At 46.3% G+C, this 18,940-nt stretch overlaps 8 protein-coding genes across 8 annotated transcripts; 4 read left to right on the top strand and 4 right to left on the bottom strand.

Annotated features, from left to right (window-relative positions):
* Nucleotides 1–201: 201 nt before the first annotated feature.
* DFL_006829 (uncharacterized protein) lies at nt 202–1,062 on the top strand (the record flags this gene model as incomplete). Its single annotated transcript, XM_067636317.1, has 1 exon — nt 202–1,062. One exon carries the CDS (start codon nt 202–204, stop codon nt 1,060–1,062), a length of 861 nt encoding a protein of 286 aa, XP_067487947.1.
* A 221-nt stretch (nt 1,063–1,283) lies between these two features.
* Nucleotides 1,284–2,310, bottom strand: DFL_006828 (uncharacterized protein; the record flags this gene model as incomplete). Its single annotated transcript, XM_067636316.1, has 2 exons — nt 1,284–1,769; nt 1,828–2,310. 2 exons carry the CDS (start codon nt 2,308–2,310, stop codon nt 1,284–1,286), a joined length of 969 nt encoding a protein of 322 aa, XP_067487946.1.
* Nucleotides 2,311–2,990: 680 nt separating this feature from the next.
* DFL_006827 (uncharacterized protein) lies at nt 2,991–3,405 on the bottom strand (the record flags this gene model as incomplete). Its single annotated transcript, XM_067636315.1, has 2 exons — nt 2,991–3,220; nt 3,315–3,405. The coding sequence occupies 2 exons, from the start codon at nt 3,403–3,405 to the stop codon at nt 2,991–2,993; spliced, it is 321 nt and encodes a 106-aa protein (XP_067487945.1).
* Nucleotides 3,406–7,864: 4,459 nt separating this feature from the next.
* DFL_006826 (uncharacterized protein) lies at nt 7,865–8,467 on the bottom strand (the record flags this gene model as incomplete). Its single annotated transcript, XM_067636314.1, has 3 exons — nt 7,865–8,194; nt 8,268–8,330; nt 8,417–8,467. The coding sequence occupies 3 exons, from the start codon at nt 8,465–8,467 to the stop codon at nt 7,865–7,867; spliced, it is 444 nt and encodes a 147-aa protein (XP_067487944.1).
* A 737-nt stretch (nt 8,468–9,204) lies between these two features.
* DFL_006825 (uncharacterized protein) lies at nt 9,205–11,712 on the bottom strand (the record flags this gene model as incomplete). The annotated part of the gene is made up of 4 exons (XM_067636313.1): nt 9,205–9,539; nt 9,600–10,237; nt 10,295–11,275; nt 11,336–11,712. The coding sequence occupies 4 exons, from the start codon at nt 11,710–11,712 to the stop codon at nt 9,205–9,207; spliced, it is 2,331 nt and encodes a 776-aa protein (XP_067487943.1).
* A 306-nt stretch (nt 11,713–12,018) lies between these two features.
* DFL_006824 (uncharacterized protein) lies at nt 12,019–13,798 on the top strand (the record flags this gene model as incomplete). The annotated part of the gene is made up of 3 exons (XM_067636312.1): nt 12,019–12,566; nt 12,618–13,512; nt 13,577–13,798. The coding sequence occupies 3 exons, from the start codon at nt 12,019–12,021 to the stop codon at nt 13,796–13,798; spliced, it is 1,665 nt and encodes a 554-aa protein (XP_067487942.1).
* A 567-nt stretch (nt 13,799–14,365) lies between these two features.
* On the top strand, nt 14,366–15,888 carry DFL_006823 (uncharacterized protein; the record flags this gene model as incomplete). The annotated part of the gene is made up of 3 exons (XM_067636311.1): nt 14,366–14,368; nt 14,537–15,309; nt 15,369–15,888. The coding sequence occupies 3 exons, from the start codon at nt 14,366–14,368 to the stop codon at nt 15,886–15,888; spliced, it is 1,296 nt and encodes a 431-aa protein (XP_067487941.1).
* Nucleotides 15,889–16,588: 700 nt separating this feature from the next.
* DFL_006822 (uncharacterized protein) lies at nt 16,589–17,548 on the top strand (the record flags this gene model as incomplete). Its single annotated transcript, XM_067636310.1, has 1 exon — nt 16,589–17,548. One exon carries the CDS (start codon nt 16,589–16,591, stop codon nt 17,546–17,548), a length of 960 nt encoding a protein of 319 aa, XP_067487940.1.
* Between the last annotated feature and the right edge of the window lie 1,392 nt (nt 17,549–18,940).

Below are 18,940 nucleotides of genomic sequence, written 5' to 3'. Positions count from 1 at the left end.
ACGGAAACAAACACTCCACTTCTTCCTCCCACTTTCGATTGTCGCATTATCTTGATCCGAAAACCTTGTAGAAGGGTAGTCTCGGGACGTTGGAAGGCTATCAGTCTGCGTTGCCTGTTGGAGATTTCGCCTATATAAATTCTCGCCGAACCTCAGACCGCTTCGATATCTCCAAACTTCAACCCCCACCGACCCTCACCAATGTCGACAACCGCCGCCATCTCGCGGTCAATCCTGCCGCGGTGGCCCAACGGCCTCCTCAGACTACAAACCCGGGGCACGATCCTCCAACCCCCACCGATAATAGCCCCCACGAAACGATTCCTCCGCATCCCACCTAAATTCCCCAAACCCGCCCAACCAGTCCTCGAGCAACCCACCAAATACACCCCTCCTTCCCACCCCACCGGCCCTCGAACCACAGCCGCCCGTGAATCAGCCCATAAACCATTTCCTCAAAAACCACATGTCGACGAACGAAAACGCTACCCGGGCATGATGCCCCCACCGGGCACAATAACCCACTGGATCCTGCACTCCCCAAAACTGCACGGTCTAGTCGCCGTCTCCGTCCTAGTCTCCCTGGCGCTTTACGTTATGTACCGAAACTTCATGGAACACGACGAAGCTGCCAAACTTGCGTATTTCGACTGGAAACATCCGATCATGTCTGCTCAAAGCTTTGTCGATGCGTATCGGGAGAGTGATCGGATCAATACGGCTAGGATTATGGAGAAGAGACGTCAGATTTCGGAGGATATGGAGAGGAAGGCGCATTATAGATACGTGGTTGAAGGGAAGGTTGGCGGACCCGGTGAGGGGCTTGGGAGTTGGGGTGTGAGGAGGACGCAGAAAGATCAGGATTTTGGGTGGGGGATTATTATCGATGGGAAGACGATTGATCAGTATATTGGTGAGAAGGAGAGGGAAAAGGCGGAGAAGAAGCGGTTGAGCGAGGAAGGGAAGGCTGGTGAGGAGGAAGATGGGAAGACACCGGTTATCAAACTTGATGAGAAGCCGATTCCTAGTCCGACCGGAGATCAGAAGAAGACTTGGTGGTAATCGGCTGGCCATTTCGCCCTTCGTAGAGGCTAGTATACGAGATCAAGCAATTTGCTAGATTGAGAGGGCGAGGAACTCTACTATATCAGAGTCGTGTAATTATTCTATTGTACATATACTTTTGATAATACCCCCCCTTGTATAAAAAGAACGCCATGCTAGATGCCCACGATGAAGAAAAAACAATACCAAGTAAAAAAGAACAATAGATGAGAGCGACATCAGGCTCGGAACATTTGCTTGTGTGTCGTTTCGCCTAGACCTTTAATTACCTCGCCAGCTTCCTTAACACATGCATTAACCATCTGTCGCAATAGTTTTCTGTTGATACCCTTTCGATCGCCTTCTTTACCACCTCCCCGGCCGACTTCCATGCTTCTTACCCCGACAATATCGCAATTTCCTTGTGAATCCGATAATGAGAGTGTAACAACCAATCCTGCCTCGGCAGCTGCGACTTCAGCGACACTCGGATCTAAAAAGACGTTATCGCCAACTGCGACAACGGGTAGAGACATTGGCGGTCGTGGGAATGTTGTAGGTTCGTACAAGGGCACCGAGATCGCCCAATCGTCTGAGAATGTGGGAATATCATCGACATCGTGGGGCGATGTGAGTTTTGGTAGATATGTCGAGTCAAGCGCCATATTGACAGCCGTCGAGAGTAACAACGGTGAAGGATGCGATGTCGGTGTTAGAAGCAGTACCTATCCTATCATGTCAGCCATCCATCCTGAAATAACCCCGACCTTGGGGTCCACCTACATCAATATAGAGCTTCCAATGCCACCCACTACTGATCGCCAACCGATCCAAAATACTCCACCCACCAGCTCCACCGGCCAACAACCCCTCCTTCAACCAAACCGCCGCCCCGCCATCTCCTTCATCCCGTCCTGTAGCTCCACCGGCGCCCGATATACCACCAATACCGACTCCACTCCCCGGACCCGAAACCCCACCGGCAACTTCAACAGATACTTCGATCCACTTCTCACGCTCGATTACTGTTGCATATTTTGTTGTTGCGTCTTTTTCTACTTCCGCTTTGATACCGACGATACATTCCCCGGCTTCGGACATGCACACGCGGGCGGATCCGTTACAGTGTGGGAGGAAGGAGCATTCGGCGACCAGTGGGCGGAATTGGGTCGGTGTTCGTAGGTCTAGACGGATCGGAGGGGAGAGGGAGAGGGAGGCGTAGAGGTAGGAGAGTTCGGGCGGTGAGAGGGGGGTTGGTGGTGGCATTTTGGGGGTTCTTGTCGCACGAGGCTCTTTGATGATGGGTGGTGAAGAGGGAGAAAGGTGTGGTTGTTGGGGCTATTTTTGCAAGCCGTGATCGATGAATTTCCATATTGCCTATTAGGATATGGCTCGTTTTAGGTTATCCCTTTTGGGAGATGCCCATTTTACAACATTAAACGCCTCTCGACTGGAAGCCGGATATCGACATATCCGGATGCGATCCCGGAAACGATATTTTTTCCCGCGAGATTGAGGCCACCTTCTTAAGCTCCTATCCCTGAGCTCGAAGTATTTCTTAATCGCAGGGGCTAGGATTTAGGTTCGATTATTTACAACAATACTGGTCTCGAGGCCAGGAAAATGCCATTTTTGTATTCCATCTTGCCCTCTGATAAAATTGATTCGTGCGGTCCCAGCTCCAAATGTTGAACTACGGTACTAGTACGTACTATATATATGTGGGATTCGTATGCCAATCATACAATTTGGCCCTCGTCTGCCTCGGTATTTGCAAACTGTACTATTGATTTCATAAATGTACAAGACCTATGTGCTTGTGGTAATATTAAATCCTCCACACATTCCCCTCCAAAATAACAACCGTAAGAACATCAAACACCTATCTACAGCAAGGCCCCCAAAAATAACCCTTCCAAACGTATATTATTCGTTGGTGTGTTTCTTTATGCAGCAGGCGGAGGGAGAGGATAATAGTTGCCGCAGTTCTGGCAAGAGGTGCAGTCGCCGGTATTACAGCAGAGGGTACAATACGAGACCATGCGCGAGTAGGCTTCGGAGCACCCGCCTTCATTCGGCGGCTTGTTTCTGCAAGAGCCGTATACGACACGGCAGTTGTATCCGCAGGCGCTTACGCACCAGGCGTTTAATTCGGTACCGGCGGTGCAACGTTTTTCTAAATAGGAAGAGAATGTCGATGTCAGTAGGCTTGTAGGGTAGGATCCGAGGGAATGCGAGGGATGGTTTCACGTTGTGGTGGGTATACGTACGGAGTAATGGATTTGGGTCTGCGTTCGGAGCTGGGTTTGGTGCGGCGCTGACAGCACCGAGGAGGGCGAGGAGGCAGAGGGTGACCTTCATTTTATATTAAGTTTTAAAGGTATGATGTTTGGTAGCGAGTAAATAGTTATTAATTGAAGTTCAAGGATTGCGATATCTTGTCGAAGAATCACGGAATCCTGGGAGTTGGATCCCTCTATTTATACATTTTCACGGAGATAGCTACTCATATTGCTTGCCAGTAATAATCATGGACAGTTTTCAACATGGAAATTTGGTTTTTCAAAGCTGGTAGCAAGCTTAAGCAGCAATGCAGCTTTGATCTCAGGCTCGTCTCAAACTCGGCAGATCGAAGGAGAGCTTTCATTCAGCCGAAAGCTCCTTTATCCATGTGCGCGTACGTCGAGTACAACCTTATGCATCCAAATGCAATTACGAATACGAATAGTGTCCCTCATGCAAACCACCGTCATATCGGCCCATAATTCCGCTACACAAGCACTGTTAACCGTACCCAGAAGCCTCTCACTCAAAGCTGCTTTAGAGTATGGCCACCCAATCAAAAGTACTAGTCAGCGCCACCACCGAAAAACTCGCCACGAAGTTAATGCGGGGATTAAAAGGTCGGTAGGCCGGCAATTTTGAGCTATGCATCCTGCATCGCAGATCGCCTAACGAAATCCTGAAATCAGCTACCGACCCTCACTGGTATTACCTAAAAATTATCAAGTTGAAGAAATAAAATTAAAGTTTTAGGAGCATATTTGGGATTTTACATGGACTTCTAGGGCTACTTGTTCAATAATATCTTTTATTAGTATATCTTGGCTCGCAGAAGATCGAAGCGCATGCATATCTGCTATCTGCGAATGCATATGGGTAGCAGATTCATTATATTATCAACCGCACTTATGGATATACAGTATTGAAGGCACGTCGGATAATATCATAGAAATTGTATCATGAACCGACACAGCATGAAAGAGAGAATGCAAGGGGAAGTATAGTCTAGTTCCAAAAGTCAACAGAAGAAAGGGTTGAAGGAGCTAGAGCCGGCTGGTCATACCGGATATATATATGCAGTTCTGCATGTACCCCATTTCCCCCAAAAAGCTTCACTATAGAATACTATAAGAAAGGTTCTAATTTCCATCTTGCAAGCGGCCTCCCACAACCTTGACATTTTGGTGCCGTCGGTAAACGGGAAAATGATCCATGCCGCCTCTTGGCTTAAAACGACAGATTGATCATTATTATAGTATGCTCAGTGATTGTCGGATTTGTTATAAATGGCTAGCCTGTCGGAACCTTGATGCCAAGTCCTAGCCTGGACTCCACAGGCGGGAAGTTTGAATGACCATGGCACCACAAATTTCTTCGATCTGAAGTTGACATATTTGCCCAGATCGAGAGAGAAGTTTAACCATAAGTGTACAGTTATTACGAGTGCCCAAAGCGCAGCCAACCATATTTAGGAAGGGATACATACCGCCGATTCGTTGTCTACGGGCGGAATTAGAAGGTATTAAAGGCTGTTATGTGGTCAATTGAATGACCATTCGAAGCGGAGATTTCCAGTATCCGTTGGTAAATATTTTTAGTATATATTTTCTCAGTTGAAAAGGTATGATATCTACGTTCACAGCTGGTGGACCACAGGGTATCCCGTCCGCTCTGCCTTACTCAAGCCCCCAAGCGGGCACTCAGTAGTATAGTGGGTGACCATATGCGAATCGTGCCTAACGTAGGTAATTATCTTTTTGCATCTTTTGCATACTTTTTGGCAATTTCTAGATGTGTCGGTGTGTCGGTGCTGGGGAATCTGGGTTGAAACGGCAGTTTTCGTGATGATTTGAGGTGTGGAGTTGGTATTGCTGGTGTTTGTGAATATGACTTGGCAATTTTTTTACAACTGGACAAGAACTCTTTTGCAACAGCAACGCAGGAAAGTGGCACAACTTCGTCCTTCCACGCGAGACCAACTCTGGCCTCCGCGCGTCGTGGTTCTAGCTACTTCCTAAGTTACGGCTTCGTGCCTCTCTGTCTTAGTACTCTGGATAATTTAATTTTGAAAATCTGCAACTTTGCCTAGTCTATACCCCGGGCCGGCCCCTAATCTGTCCGACCACCTCAACCTTCAGGGTTGCTTATCGATATATCGACGGAAAGATTCCATCTATCGAAAATCTAACACTTTACGATGAAATATAATTACCTTTACATCGCCGCCTTCGAGAGTTGATTTCTGGGGAAGATGAGTATTATGAGGAGAGGGTTGAGGCGGCGAAGGAGTATTACGGCCCCGCATAGGAATTTTTGGAATTCGTTCCCGATTGGTCAAGTGACGGTGATTTAACATGAAACATGCATATGGGAAAGTCTATATTTAATTATAGCCTCGGGCTACTGTTCTCTAAATTATAAACTAGAAAATAAAAGAATTCGAAGAGAAAAAAACTACTGCGCAGTCCCGTCTGTAGTTGAGGTCTCGAAACCCGCGCTATCTGCAATGATGGCAGACTTCGGGTCCAATATACGATCCTGCCAAGGAATGACCTCCCACCTCCAGCTGGTCAGTTTACCCATATCTGATCTGGATACGTTTTCCAATCGCCTGATATTTTGAAGGATCTTGTTCAAGGTAGTTTTGATAGAACGGATCCCAACGAGCACTCGGGTATCTTGTATGATTACGTTGATAATGAATGCCGCGAATAGGGCCAGCCCGTTAACGAGCCAAAAAATGGGAGCCTGGGAAAAGAATTTGAGGAGATATCTCCGGATCACGGCGCGTATCGACTTCGTGCGGAACTTTCGTATCACGGACCTCGTCGTCGCTGCGATTACCGAAGAATATCGAGCTTGGAAGAAAGCAGCACCGGCACTTTGTTAAAAAAAGATGGCAGAAGTTAGTGAAAGGCATTTGCTAGGGTATATCGACTTGAAGTCGTGAAGCAGATATATCTTACAAGAAGAACCCAAAGATCCCGATGAGCCTCGCCCGTACAGAGTGCTCATGAAACTTCACCTCCTCAATTTCCGACAATATTCTCTGTATTTCGGCATATATATTCTTCTGTATCACCCGAATCCTGCTTTCTCTTTCCTCTGGCCGGCCTTATATAACTTCGAATTAGAAGTCGAGTACATATGAAGAAAAATAAAACAAGAGGTAGGAATGAGGTAATGCCTATTTCAGCCTGTACTTCGCCAGGTGTCAACCCTTTTAGTCCATCCCCATGTACTACAGTTCCATAGCGCTTGAGGTAACGAACGAGCGCGTTGCGGCTAGAATGAATGTTGACTAAGTTCAAGAGCGGTATTGGCGTTTCTTCATCCATAATATGGCATTATTGCATTTGGAAACTTTTCTAATATCCTGTTTTTTTTTTTTTTGTTTTTTGCTGGAAGGTAATTGTATTCTGCCAATAGTCTGAACGTTATCGATTCCAATCTGGAAGCTAAAACTATGTTTTTGGGGGCGGATCTTTTCGAAATAAGGCTTGATATATGGAGAGCTGCGGCCATAATGCACGGTACACCTGGTCGCCTTTGTGTCACTGCACTAGCTTCGGGGCCGAGTTAGACTAACCAATAACAAAATTACACCGAAGCAACACTTTTTATAGCTGTACATCATTTCAAGGCTGCATTTGATAGGTTTGCATGAATAGATGCATACTGATGTGCTGGAGAGTGAGATGAACAGCGAATAGAAAAACTCGAGTTTAAATATCGCAAATGAGGGGCTGGTATTACGACGTGCTGTCACTCTATGGGAGTTGATTATAGCCAGCTGCAAGCAATCACTTTTTTAAGTTTTTCTCTCGCTTGCGAAATCTAGTAGTCAGGATTGACCACCACCCAAGTACAATTATACAGATACGAGGACCTGAAATTTAATAAGCTGAAAAAGAAAATTAGACGGCTCAGGCACTTAAAGGTTTATAAAATTCTCATCTGATCCAGTTTCTTTCCTTTCTTTTTTCTCGTCTTTTTCTGAATTTTTTTTTTTCCGTGTTATTTCGACTTAAAAGATTTAAATTCCACAGCAAGGAAGTTATCTCACGAACCTCACGTGTAGTATGAAGTCGCCTCGAACCACCACTTTCTCAACGCCGCCATGATTCGAATGCACATTTAGGAGCATCATTTGTAATAAAATGGTATGGGGGGGTCCGGGTTTAAATCCGAGTATTTGATGCCTTGTACATGCGAGAAAGCCCACCGATAGAAAATACTAAACTCTCAATTCTCCATCTCAAGGGAGGACACCCACAACGCCGCATTTACGAGCTGATAACGCCTAATGTAAAGCATATCAATGCAAATAGCCTGCAAAATAATTTCGAATTCGAGGCTAATTATTAATAGACTTCTACTCGGGCCATGGTAACCACATAAAAGTGGACGCACTGAATGACATCTGTATTCATTCTGAACTCCCAAACAAAAACCGCTTTTTTGGTGTGTAAAGAAATAGTTTTTTTACAAACACAGCAGCCATTTATTCATACTCTCAGCCCCTCAAACTATTCGGTTAAGCAGTATTCTCTCCAGGGGCACTCTCATTCGCATACTTCGTCAAGAACGAATTTGCTGCTGTTGCCTCTCTCTTTGCACACTTCGGCGATCCGAACAGTTGACTACCCCCGATTTCTCTTCTGATCGCCTCCTTTTTAACCTCTTCCAAAATTTCGCTTCCACGGCGATGGGCCTTTGCCCCGGTTTCGGTTGAATCCATGGTTTGCTTCATGTCTTCGATGGCAGAGTCGACCTTCATCTGTGTTTGTTGAGCAATTGGTTTATCTGAGGAGTGTTGGGCGGCTGGGGCGGTATTAAACCCCATTGTCTCGCGCATTCGCTCGGTCTATATACCCACCGGATTAACATGTCAATTGCTTGGCCGTCTGTATATTATTGATGCATGAATAAGTTCATACCCAGCTCTTCCTGCGCTCTGGAATTGGCATTGGGTTGTCTTCGTGGTCAACGCCTCGCATGCCCTATTGATGAATGACATTAGTTTTTGGCTAACTTCATAAATACCGGGTGTAGCGGTATATATCAATATTTACTGGGGAATGCGTACTTCTTTCATGCCGCTCATGCTTGTGGACTTGTCATTGGGATTGGACTTCATTTCGGCGGTGTTGGAAATGTGATTATTCTGTGTTGACTTCCTAAATTAGACTGTTACACATGATTAAATCAGCCAAGATCAACAAGGTGAAGAGTCGAGAATAGGTGGAGGTCTTGCTATTTCAATGATTGGAGACGATGCTTGGAAAACTTACAAAACGAGAGGGGAACAAAAAAAAAAAATTGGAGATGTCGATTGATATTGATGCTATTGTTCAAACTTCCGAGGCTTGATGATTTGCCCCGCAAAATTGAGCTGCAATTGAAATATTTATACATATGAGCCCGAGACAAAACACTAACGTCATGGTACCAGAAAGGGAACTCTGGATCCAGCAAATCTTAATTTTATTCCAAGAAGTAATGATACCAAAAGCCCTGGACATCTTTGTACATCATGATTGCGAACGTAACAAAGTACAAGGTAAATTCCAAGAAGCTACTTATCGCACCGCGTCCTGTTCATTACATCATGTCACGAGACTAATTGCGGTGTTGGAACGTAGATGTAATACCGGATCGGGGTTCGTGCCGCACTAAAACCCTTCACATCCCGTAAACGGTTGCCACCCTCCTAGCATCCAAAATTCAAACTTGCTTTTATCCCTTCCAGACAGGTACTTGAAGTAGCTACACAAAAACTCCTAGTTCTAGAACGTAATCGCTAGAAATGTGCAATGGTTGCCGTTGCTAGTTTGCGCCAGCCATTCGATTTAATTTTTTTGAGCAGAAATGCTTCTACTGTCCAAAAAACTCCTCAGACTCGAATGGGAAACATCTCTTGTAGAGGTACACGCAAATAGTATCTTGCGGGTTGAGTTTGGCATCGAATGTAGCTTTGAAGTATCCGTGTGTTCCGAGACTTTCCTTGATAAACCCGCTACGCCCACGTTTTGTGTGCAATGGCAGGGCTTTGAACCAACTAACATCTTCTGCATTGAAGAACATGTACCGGACGGTTACAACCTTTTTGTGAATCTTGTAGGGGTGGCCCGTCAGGATGCGGCGTTTGGCGATAACCCTCTCATGGTCGGTATTAAGGAATGAGCCGGTACCAACTAGCTCAAGATTGCCTAAAACCGACTTTAGTATTTCTCTCTCATTATTTATTAGGCATGCTAGCGAGTTCTTACCATTTGGATGCTGCTTCCACCACAATACCGGAACATTCCCAAACGCGACCTCTCCAATTAGAGTTGCGACGCATGTTCTTCCGGGTTGTAGGAATCGCTCGTACTTGTGGACGTTGTTCTTGGTTGCACCGCCTTGGCTGAACAACGGTCGAACCTTCCACCTCCTCGACCCGCATTGCAGGATTAATGTGTCCTTCGACTTGATTGGTGGTCCCTCGTAGTCATTGCTTAATGAGATACTATAATTCACAACAGCCTTCTTATGTTCATGCCGTAATAAGCCGAAAAGACCTGTAATTCGGGTGTTATACTCATCGTATGGCCCCACTGCCAGCTGCTTCGGTACGTCCCGAAGGTAAACTTTGACTTTGGACCCTGTCGGTACACCACCAACCAAAGCTTCTCGCTGTACCTTTAATTTTGTGGCTTTGTAATTGTCGATTCTAGCGAGAGAATCCCATTTCTTGGGTTGGAAAGGAACATCCTCGCTAGTTTCCCAGGGCGATGTTCTGAAGTCCTTAAGACCTCGATAGCGATGTAGTCGTTCCCTAGCAGTTTCCTCAGGCCGCAACTCAAACTCATCCGGAAATTCGAGGTCATCTTCTGCCTCTTTTTTCCTTTGTCGGAATTCAGCAATCCTAGATTAAATGTGTTAGTCAGAAGTAATTAATATACGTCGAGGAACGAGGACTTACGCCTTTGCTTCTTCCTCTGGTGACAAATCCAAGAACATCTCGCTCTTAGTCGTCCCAAAGGTTGTTGTAGCATCATCCATATCCTCCTCAGCATCCATCCAATCGTCCTCCTCGGTCTCCAACTCAGTCTCCATCAATTCCTCTACTTCATCTGTCTCTTCGGTGTCGGAATCGTCTGTATCGCTGTCCACAATCCATCTTGCTTGCATTTCAGAGGTACCCGGTGGTAATTTTCGCTTCCTCGCTGGCTCAGGTTCAATCCCATCAATTTCATCATCGTCGAAATAGTGATGGTCATCTAGCAGAACACCTCTTCGAGTATCTGGTAGTGACATGACTTCCTCTTCCATCGAAACTTCGTCCGTAATCTGTTCCAAGGCGTCTTGGTCTTGTGTCGGTGCATCGATTACCGCTGATGTATCCATTGCATCGCTCCTATGCGATTCATTTGGCAACGAGACCACCTTGTCCACTTGATAAATGCCACCATCTTGTAGCTGTACTAATCTATCTGCCTTCAGGGCTTTCCCACGAACTGTGCCGGTAACATATGCTTTACCCTCAGACTCATCCCAGGAGATCTCCGATGCCAACATGTAGGACCTTGCGTCTCTCCATAAGATACCCTTCGGATGTTGGGTGCAAACCGACCTAATCGCATTCAACGCTTCTGTTGGGGCGTCTACTGCATAGATTTTATCTTGCTCTGCGAAAAAGTGATTCATGTAGCTTAATAGCGATTTCTTGATGTCGGGTCTTCTTTTTGCAGGCTCAACCGAGTTCAGATTCTGTACCAAGCTAAATACGGTAGATACTCCTTGCCATTCAATAGCTCGTAGCAGCGATTCACCGATATCGTCAACCTCTTGTGTCGCAGAAAGGATAAAGAAGATAAAGTCGGCATATTTGCAGGCGTCTAAGACAGGAAGGAGTTTTCGCTCGGGGATAACGTATTGGATTTTCTGCTTGAATCTGTCGACACTATAATAGAACTGAAGTCAGCTTAAATTCCGCCGTCACTACCAGAACCGATCCACCTACGTAACAGTATGCACTCCGTTCGGATATTTCTGTGTCTCCATGTCCAAAGCCACATTCAAATGATTTAGAACTGTCTCAGAATATGTATCTGCACATAATGGCACCACAGCAACAATCCTTGGAGCTCCATTCCTGCCATCAAATATCCTGTCTTCCTTTGCTCTCTCGATTGCCTTTTGAATTTGCTTTTGTCGAGCTTGGTTTCGGCGGTCGAGTTTCGATTTAAGTGCTTGAGCTGGCGATTGGCGCAATCCTTTGGTTTTTTCGATTTTCCCCTTGCTCTGCTTGGCTAATTGGCCTTTGGTGGCATGGCGAGACTTGAAGGCCTTATGGCCGGATTTTGTGGCGGAGCGGTGGTGATGACCGCCGGATACCATGATGAACGGTCTTCGATAGGTACGTTTGAGGTATTTTCAGCCGTATTGGAGTATAAACATGCAATGTTCGGAGGGTTTAAGGCCGAATTGTAAGCTGCTGCAAGATCGCAGGCTATTGTGGTATGGAAGCTCCGATAAAAAAATTTAAAAAAATGATGCAGAAAATTTGTTGCTTGTGTTTTTTTTTGTGTGCGACTTATCAGCACGTGAGCTGCAGCTAAAACCAAAAATCGTCGCGAACAAAAAAAAAAAAAAAGTTCAGACCACCTTCAATCCTCACCTTACCGAACCAGCATTCCAACCATCATGGCTTCAGACGACGAAGGCCCGACGGTGGTCGCCTCGACCCGGCTTACAAAAGTTTCTGCTAAAACTTCACTGCAAAAGCACCGACACGATACCGATACCGAAGCCGAAGAAAAGGCGATCCAGACATTCAGAAAAAATGCCGTCGAACAGTATGGCAGGGGTGCGCAGGTACCCGTTAAGAGCATCAAAACGAAGAGACTACGGGAGAACATGAAGCGCATGGAACATAAATTCAAGGAAGGAGCTGTACAAGCTAAGGCTGCTGAGTTATTACTGGAGGAGACCCCTGGTTACTTGGAGGCTGAGGGCCTTGAGAAGACATACCACTTTTCGCAGAAGGATCTCCAGAAGGAATTGGATGTCGGAACAGCGAAGAAGGGGTTTGAGTTGAAGTTGCCGACTTTTGGACCATATTGTATCGACTACAATCGGAACGGTACAGATTTGTTGCTTGGAGGAAGGAAAGGCCATGTCGCAGCGTTCGACTGGCGGTCATCTTCCTTGCATACCGAGTTACAGTTGAACGAAACGATTCGTGACGTCAAGTAAGGCAAATTTTTCATCGGAAACAAATGAATTGCTAATATTGGTATTAGGTGGCTTCATAACTCTCAGTTCTTCGCCGTCTCCCAAAAGAAATACGTTTACATCTATGATCTAAAGGGAATTGAAATTCACTGCCTGAAGAGCCACATCGAAGTTACAAACATGGAGTTCCTGCCATACCACTTTCTTCTCGCTACAATCGGAAATGCGGGCTGGCTGAAATACCAAGACACGTCAACTGGTCAACACCTCTGTGAGATCAATACGAAGCTTGGAAGCCCGATGTCGATGACACAAAACCAGCGGAATGCGATCATACACGTTGGGCATGCGAAAGGACTAGTCACACTATGGTCACCGAATATGACGACACCATTAGTCAAGATGCTTTGTCACAAAGGCCCAGTCAGGGCAGTTGCGGTAGATAGAGAAGGGTATTACATGGCGACAGCGGGTCAAGAATCACTCGTTAGTATCTGGGATATTCGAATGTACAAGAAAGTGCATAGTTATTCGACACCCATACCAGCGAAGTCACTCCACATATCTGATCGGGGCATGCTAGCGGTTGGGTGGGGATCCCATACACAAGTATGGAAGGATGCTTTGCGGACAAAGGCAAATTCGCCATATCTTCAGCACCACACACCCGCAAATTTTGTCGAAGATGTTAGATTCTGCCCATTCGAGGATGTCCTCGGTGTTGGACATGCAGAAGGATTTGAATCCATTATCGTCCCCGGGGCCGGAGAAGCCAACTTTGATGCCTTGGAGTTGAATCCGTTTGAGAGCAAGAAACAAAGACAAGAAGCCGAGGTTAAATTGTTGTTAAATAAATTGAAGCCGGAGATGATATCATTAGATCCAGACTTCATTGGCACGTTGGATCGGAGAAAGGCTTCAGAGAAGGATGGGGAGACGTGGCAAGACGCCGAGAAAAAAAAGGTATGTGTCGCTGTTTGATATAACGTCAATTCTCATTGCAAGTAACTAACAAATTCTATTACAGGCCGAAGAGAAAATACAAATAAAGAACCGCCAGAGAGGCAAGAACTCTGCACTCAGGCGGCACCTTCGCAAGTCAGGCAAGAAAAACATTATCGACCTAAAGCGTCTCAAACTCGAGGAGATGAAGGAAAAGCGGAAGAGGGCAGCCCAGGGCCTTGCAGAATCGAAGCGAGAGGAATTGGGCCCTGCAGTCGCAAGATTCTACAGGCCTCCTGCAAGGTGATAGAACCTCGTCACGTACTAATTTTTCAGGGAATAGTTTTGTGCGGCTCCACACCAGACATTTGTACCATATCTGTGGTTTTTTTCGGCGTTCAAGGATACCCTCAAAAGAATATTACTGTACGGCTTGAAATGCGCTTTATACATAGACGAAATGCAGCGAACCTGTACAATATATTTACTACTATGTCATCACCAGATACAAATTTTTTTTTTTTTTTTTTTTTTTTTTTTTTTTTTTTTTTTTTTCATGATTTACTATGTCGCCGCGCCGAGCCGAAAAAAAAAAAAAAAAAAAAAACTTGTTTGGCTGTTTGCTCGCCATCCGTCGCTAGGAACTAGCGCGAAGAGGCAGGATTAGTATGGCGCGGGGAACAGGCCAGGCGTAGGTTAAATATTGAGACTAGTTCGCAGCGGGGCAAGGTCTCATTCCCCTCCTAAATACCAGCTGTGGGCCTACCGCTATCCGTCTATCAAATTTTTGTTCCACTTGATCATATCCACGCACGCACGAATCCTGTTCACAATTTCTGGTCCTCGCCTTCATTAACTATATATAAACATCAAGATGGTAAGACCATAATATTCTCCTCAGAACTCTCGTACTTGAGATTGTAATAATATACATAATTCATCGGCTCCTCAAAATGGGGCGTTTGCGGTTTAAGGTTTTCAGGCAACTTTTGCGACAGAAAATTTCATTGAACGATATTGACACACGCTCATGAAAAATGAATAGGCGGAAGATATGCAAACCATTCCCTCACTTGAGGACGACTTTTCGAACACTGGGCGGCCGGCCGAAGACCTTTTCGATGACGAGATAGTGCCCAACCCTCCAAAGGAGAACGTCGTGATTCCAACGGGTCCCAAGGCGCACGGCAATAACGGGCGTGGTCGCGGCAATGGGCGTGGAAGGGGAAGAGGTAGAGGTGTACCTAGAGGTCGAGGTGGTAGAGGCGGTCATAATGGTCCACCGCCGACGAACGAGTGGAAAGGAGCAGATGGCGCAGGAAGTAGTATCGTGAGCAGGTTCGCACCAGCTCCTACTGCACCCACCCCTGCTGCCTCTGCTCCTGTTTCAACTCCTCCCACGGAAAGCAATGCCCCAGCAGAAGAAGGCGCGAAGGAGACACCGCCGGAAACAGATCAGACTCCAGAAGTAACAGAAGCAACAGAGTCGGTGCCAAGTCCGGAGGGCGAAGCGGAGAACCCCACAGCTGCTCCACCAGCTGGCCCCGCCGCGGGGATACCACGCAAAGAATTCCCATCCCGAAATCGTATTGTGACTGGCGGACCGAGTCGTCAGAAACTTACCGAGGAGGAATTAGCGAGTCGCATGGAAGCCGTGCGACTCAAGAACCAAGCTCGAATTGAGAAACTCCAGCGTGCCGCTGAAGACGAACAGAAATTTAATGAAGCAGAGCAGGTCAGGAAGGCGGAGGAAGTGAAACGAAGAGCTGATGAGAGGAAGAAACAAATCGAAGATGGGAAAAAGAAAAAGGAACTCGAGTGAGTAGCTTTCAAAATCGCCCTCGGGTTTGATATACTGAAATTAACTATTATACAAGTGCCGAGCGGGAGCAAAACCGTCAACGGAAGCTAAAGGCAGTATCAAATCGGGAATGGGATGTTAGCAAAAACGAGGAGGATTATAACCCATCAGGTTACACGAACAGATCTCGCCGAGGAGCACATGGTGGTGTTTCTGGGTTCGTTTCCAACCCTGACGCTAGTTACTCGAGAGAGAGCGAAGGGGGCGTCGCGGGAGGCGATGCAGATCGGTCGTTTCACTCGCCTCGCGGTCGTGGAAGAGGTGGAAGAGGTAGAGGGGGCCTCGGTAGAGGTGATAGAGGGGGAAGTTTTGGGCGTGGGGGGCATCAACCTGCCAACAGCAACAATCGGGGACGACAGACCGCACCGGCTGATGTTAGCAATGAAGCCGAGTTCCCGGCGCTCCCTGGGTCGAAACCAAAAGCAGAGAAGGCACCCGAGACTCCAGTTGAACCGGAGACTCCTCGCGGTACATGGGCCGAGCAGGCGCAGGACGCTGCCGAGAAGGCCGAGAAGACCGAAGCCCCAATTGCATAATTTCGCAGGTTACATGTTTCCCTTTTTATTCATGATTTTTTGAAAGAGTGCCCCGAATTCGAAATGGCGGTTAGGCCGCGAGACTTCTTTCTGCAAAGGTGCGTTATAACCTCGCCGTAAAGTTATATAAATAGATATACCCACTAACCTAATTCTACAGTGTATGGTGTGCCATTTCTAATAATGGACATGTAAAATATTCCCGTTGGCCATCGTCGATGCATTGAAGCTGCGTTTTTGACATGAATCTTCGCCCGTAAACGACCCAGCTCAGGCGCTCTCCCCGCTGTGTTCGCGCGCGGCCCAACCTTAGCCGCGCGCCGGCTTCGCCATCTCATAAAAATTTAAACTTTTCTCTCTCTATGCTTGATTATTGGACGAACGGTGGGTTTAATTAAAGTCAAGGGTTTCATGTGTACTGTGCGTGTACGGCACGGCACGCATGGCGGCCTTTCCAACACAGTAGACGTCGCCGGTCCCAACGACGCTACAATGTTGCCTGTTAAGCGATGTCGGACTTCAAGGATGATAAAATTCTTCATTGTTATTTAATAAGTAGTTGCCTGCCTCGAATGTTGTATGAAAACTAGATCCCTTAAGCTTCATAAACTCACTCTATACACTATACTCTACACTTAAAAAATTTATACGATATCAGCGACGCAAACACCCCTCAAAATCTATCACAGATTCAAACAAAATGTCAAGATTTTCTGTCGAGAAATATACAGTCGGCTGGATATGTGCTCTAAAAGAGGAATACTTCGCCGCCCGTTCGATGCTCGATGAACATGAGCCTGGCCGTCCAGTCGATTTGGATTCCCGTGATGATAATAATTCCTACATCTTTGGTACCATTAAAGGCCACGGAGTAGTTATCGCCAGCTTACCAGAGGGCATGTATGCGACAGTTGAAGGTGCTCTTGTCGCTGGAGGTATGGTTCGGTCCTTTCCCAACTTGAGGTTTGCCTTGATGGTCGGCATTGGAGGAGGTGCTCCCAGCAATAAACACGATATTCGACTGGGCGATGTGGTTGTTAGTACACCGCACGAACAGCTTGGGGGAGTAGTACAGCTTGACCTTGGAAAGAAACTGCATGACGGTTCTTTCCGATTGACTGGCCATCTAAATAGGCCTCCACCGCTCCTTCTCGCAGCCGTCAGTTCCATGCAACAGCTTCAAGAAAACCATGATGGACCCGACAAAATTGCCGCTAGCATCAAACGGATGGAGAGATGGACCGATTTTAAACGTCCCGCCGAGGATCGATTATACCAACCCGATTACTCCCATCAAGGTGGCCCAAACTGTCAGAATTGTCGTTCTGAGAAACTGAAAGTACGCAGGACCCGTAATAAGGACCGGGAGATTATGGTCCATCACGGAACAATCGCATCCTCAAATACTGTTATGAAGAATCCGATTGAAAGAGACCGATACGCAAACGATCCCGAGTTGGAAGTTCTGTGTTTTGAAATGGAAGCTGCTGGCGTGATGAATGCTGTTCCATGCCTTGTCATTCGGGGAATCTGTGATTATTCGGACTCACACAAAAATGACGATTGGCATAACTATGCCGCTCTTACCGCGGCGGCATATGCGAGGGAGCTGCTTGGCGAGCTACAAGTGCCTCAGGTCAACGCCATGCGAAGGTTATAGCCAGTGGAAATCAAAATTCGGGACTTTGTGTATGTGACTTCATGAAGGTACAATATCGCAAGTCTCCTCTCCGAGTATTAATAACCATCAGTTTTGTATTTATGTATCTGTTAACGTATTCCACCGGGAAGAGACTACTACACTGGGAAGAGGACCAATAAATTTTGGATTTCAAAAAATTATTATAAATTTATTTCTAATTAGAAAGAATTAAAACGATATGATTAGAAAGAAATTATTGCGTTTATGTTAATCTGAGGTTTTAAAGATAAAGTTTTTGTGTTTTTTGTGTTGCGTTGGATACTAAATTAAAGCTTAGTGTTGTATTGTATGTTGCGCCCCAACAGGCTTTATAACGTCATGTGACGTCGTCACGTGGTCCTGCTTCCTGCTATTTAAATATTTAAACCAAGCAACCCTCACATAGAAAAAATTCTTCATCAACAATCATCGACATCGACACTTCACAACTTCAATAGCAATAAAAAGGGATTCACGATAGCTTCAACTATCGACCTCCCAATTTGCCTCTTCCACTTTGACAACTTGTTCCCTTCCAGGAACAACATTGTAAACCCTCCTACTATCTTTAACTATTACTATTAATTTATTTATTCTTCTTCTATATAACTGCTATCTTCCGCACTATCCTTGTCAGGAGACGCTCTCCTAGACGTTCGTCCTAGACCTACGGCGGTATCCGAAATACCACACGACAACACACAACATTTCCTAAATAGGAAATACGGCTGCCTTCGGCAGGCCTCGAATTGGGCGGCAAAGACAACTGCAGAGTTTTTACAGAGCCTTCACGAACTGCAGAGTTTTCACGGAGGGACGTCCTCCGGACGTCCAGCCTCATGCATATAGAATGTGTATATATAGCTACCCTCCAGTGACGACTTGAATCGGCACTGGATAAAATGTCAAGCTACTATGTGTGTCTAAGCTTGTCGTGGGTGCTCGAGGCGTGATGCGGCGTATCTTAAGTGGTATAGAAAGTTTTTTAGCGTTTGACTTTTTCCTTCAAACGTTCCTGGTGGACGGCACAAGCTTGCATATCGTCCCGCGAAGGGTGGCAACTCGTGGCTATCCGTGACCGGTGGGTTCTCTACTGGCCGTGGCAGTGGTGCAGATGTCGATTCGGCTCGACCCCCTTCTACTGTGAGCAATCCTAGTCGACCCAGAACGAGGGTGACAGTTTATCCAGTCATTTACATTGACTCGTCGCCCGTTGCGAGTCGTATCTTACCTACCCTTATCGACCATGGACCCCTCATCTTACGCCCCCTTGACGCTGGAAGAGTTCCAGGCACAATCGACTGTCGACCAGGAACAATTCGTGCAGCTAGGATTGGAAGAAAGAGAGCAAGTAACAGCCAGATACAGAAA

Source organism: Arthrobotrys flagrans, assembly GCF_004000055.1.
Source record: "Arthrobotrys flagrans strain CBS H-5679 chromosome Unknown unitig_8, whole genome shotgun sequence".
NCBI lineage: Eukaryota > Fungi > Ascomycota > Orbiliomycetes > Orbiliales > Orbiliaceae > Arthrobotrys > Arthrobotrys flagrans.
The sequence above is the reverse complement of the archived record's forward strand: the minus strand, read 5'-3'. Positions and strand labels throughout refer to the sequence as shown.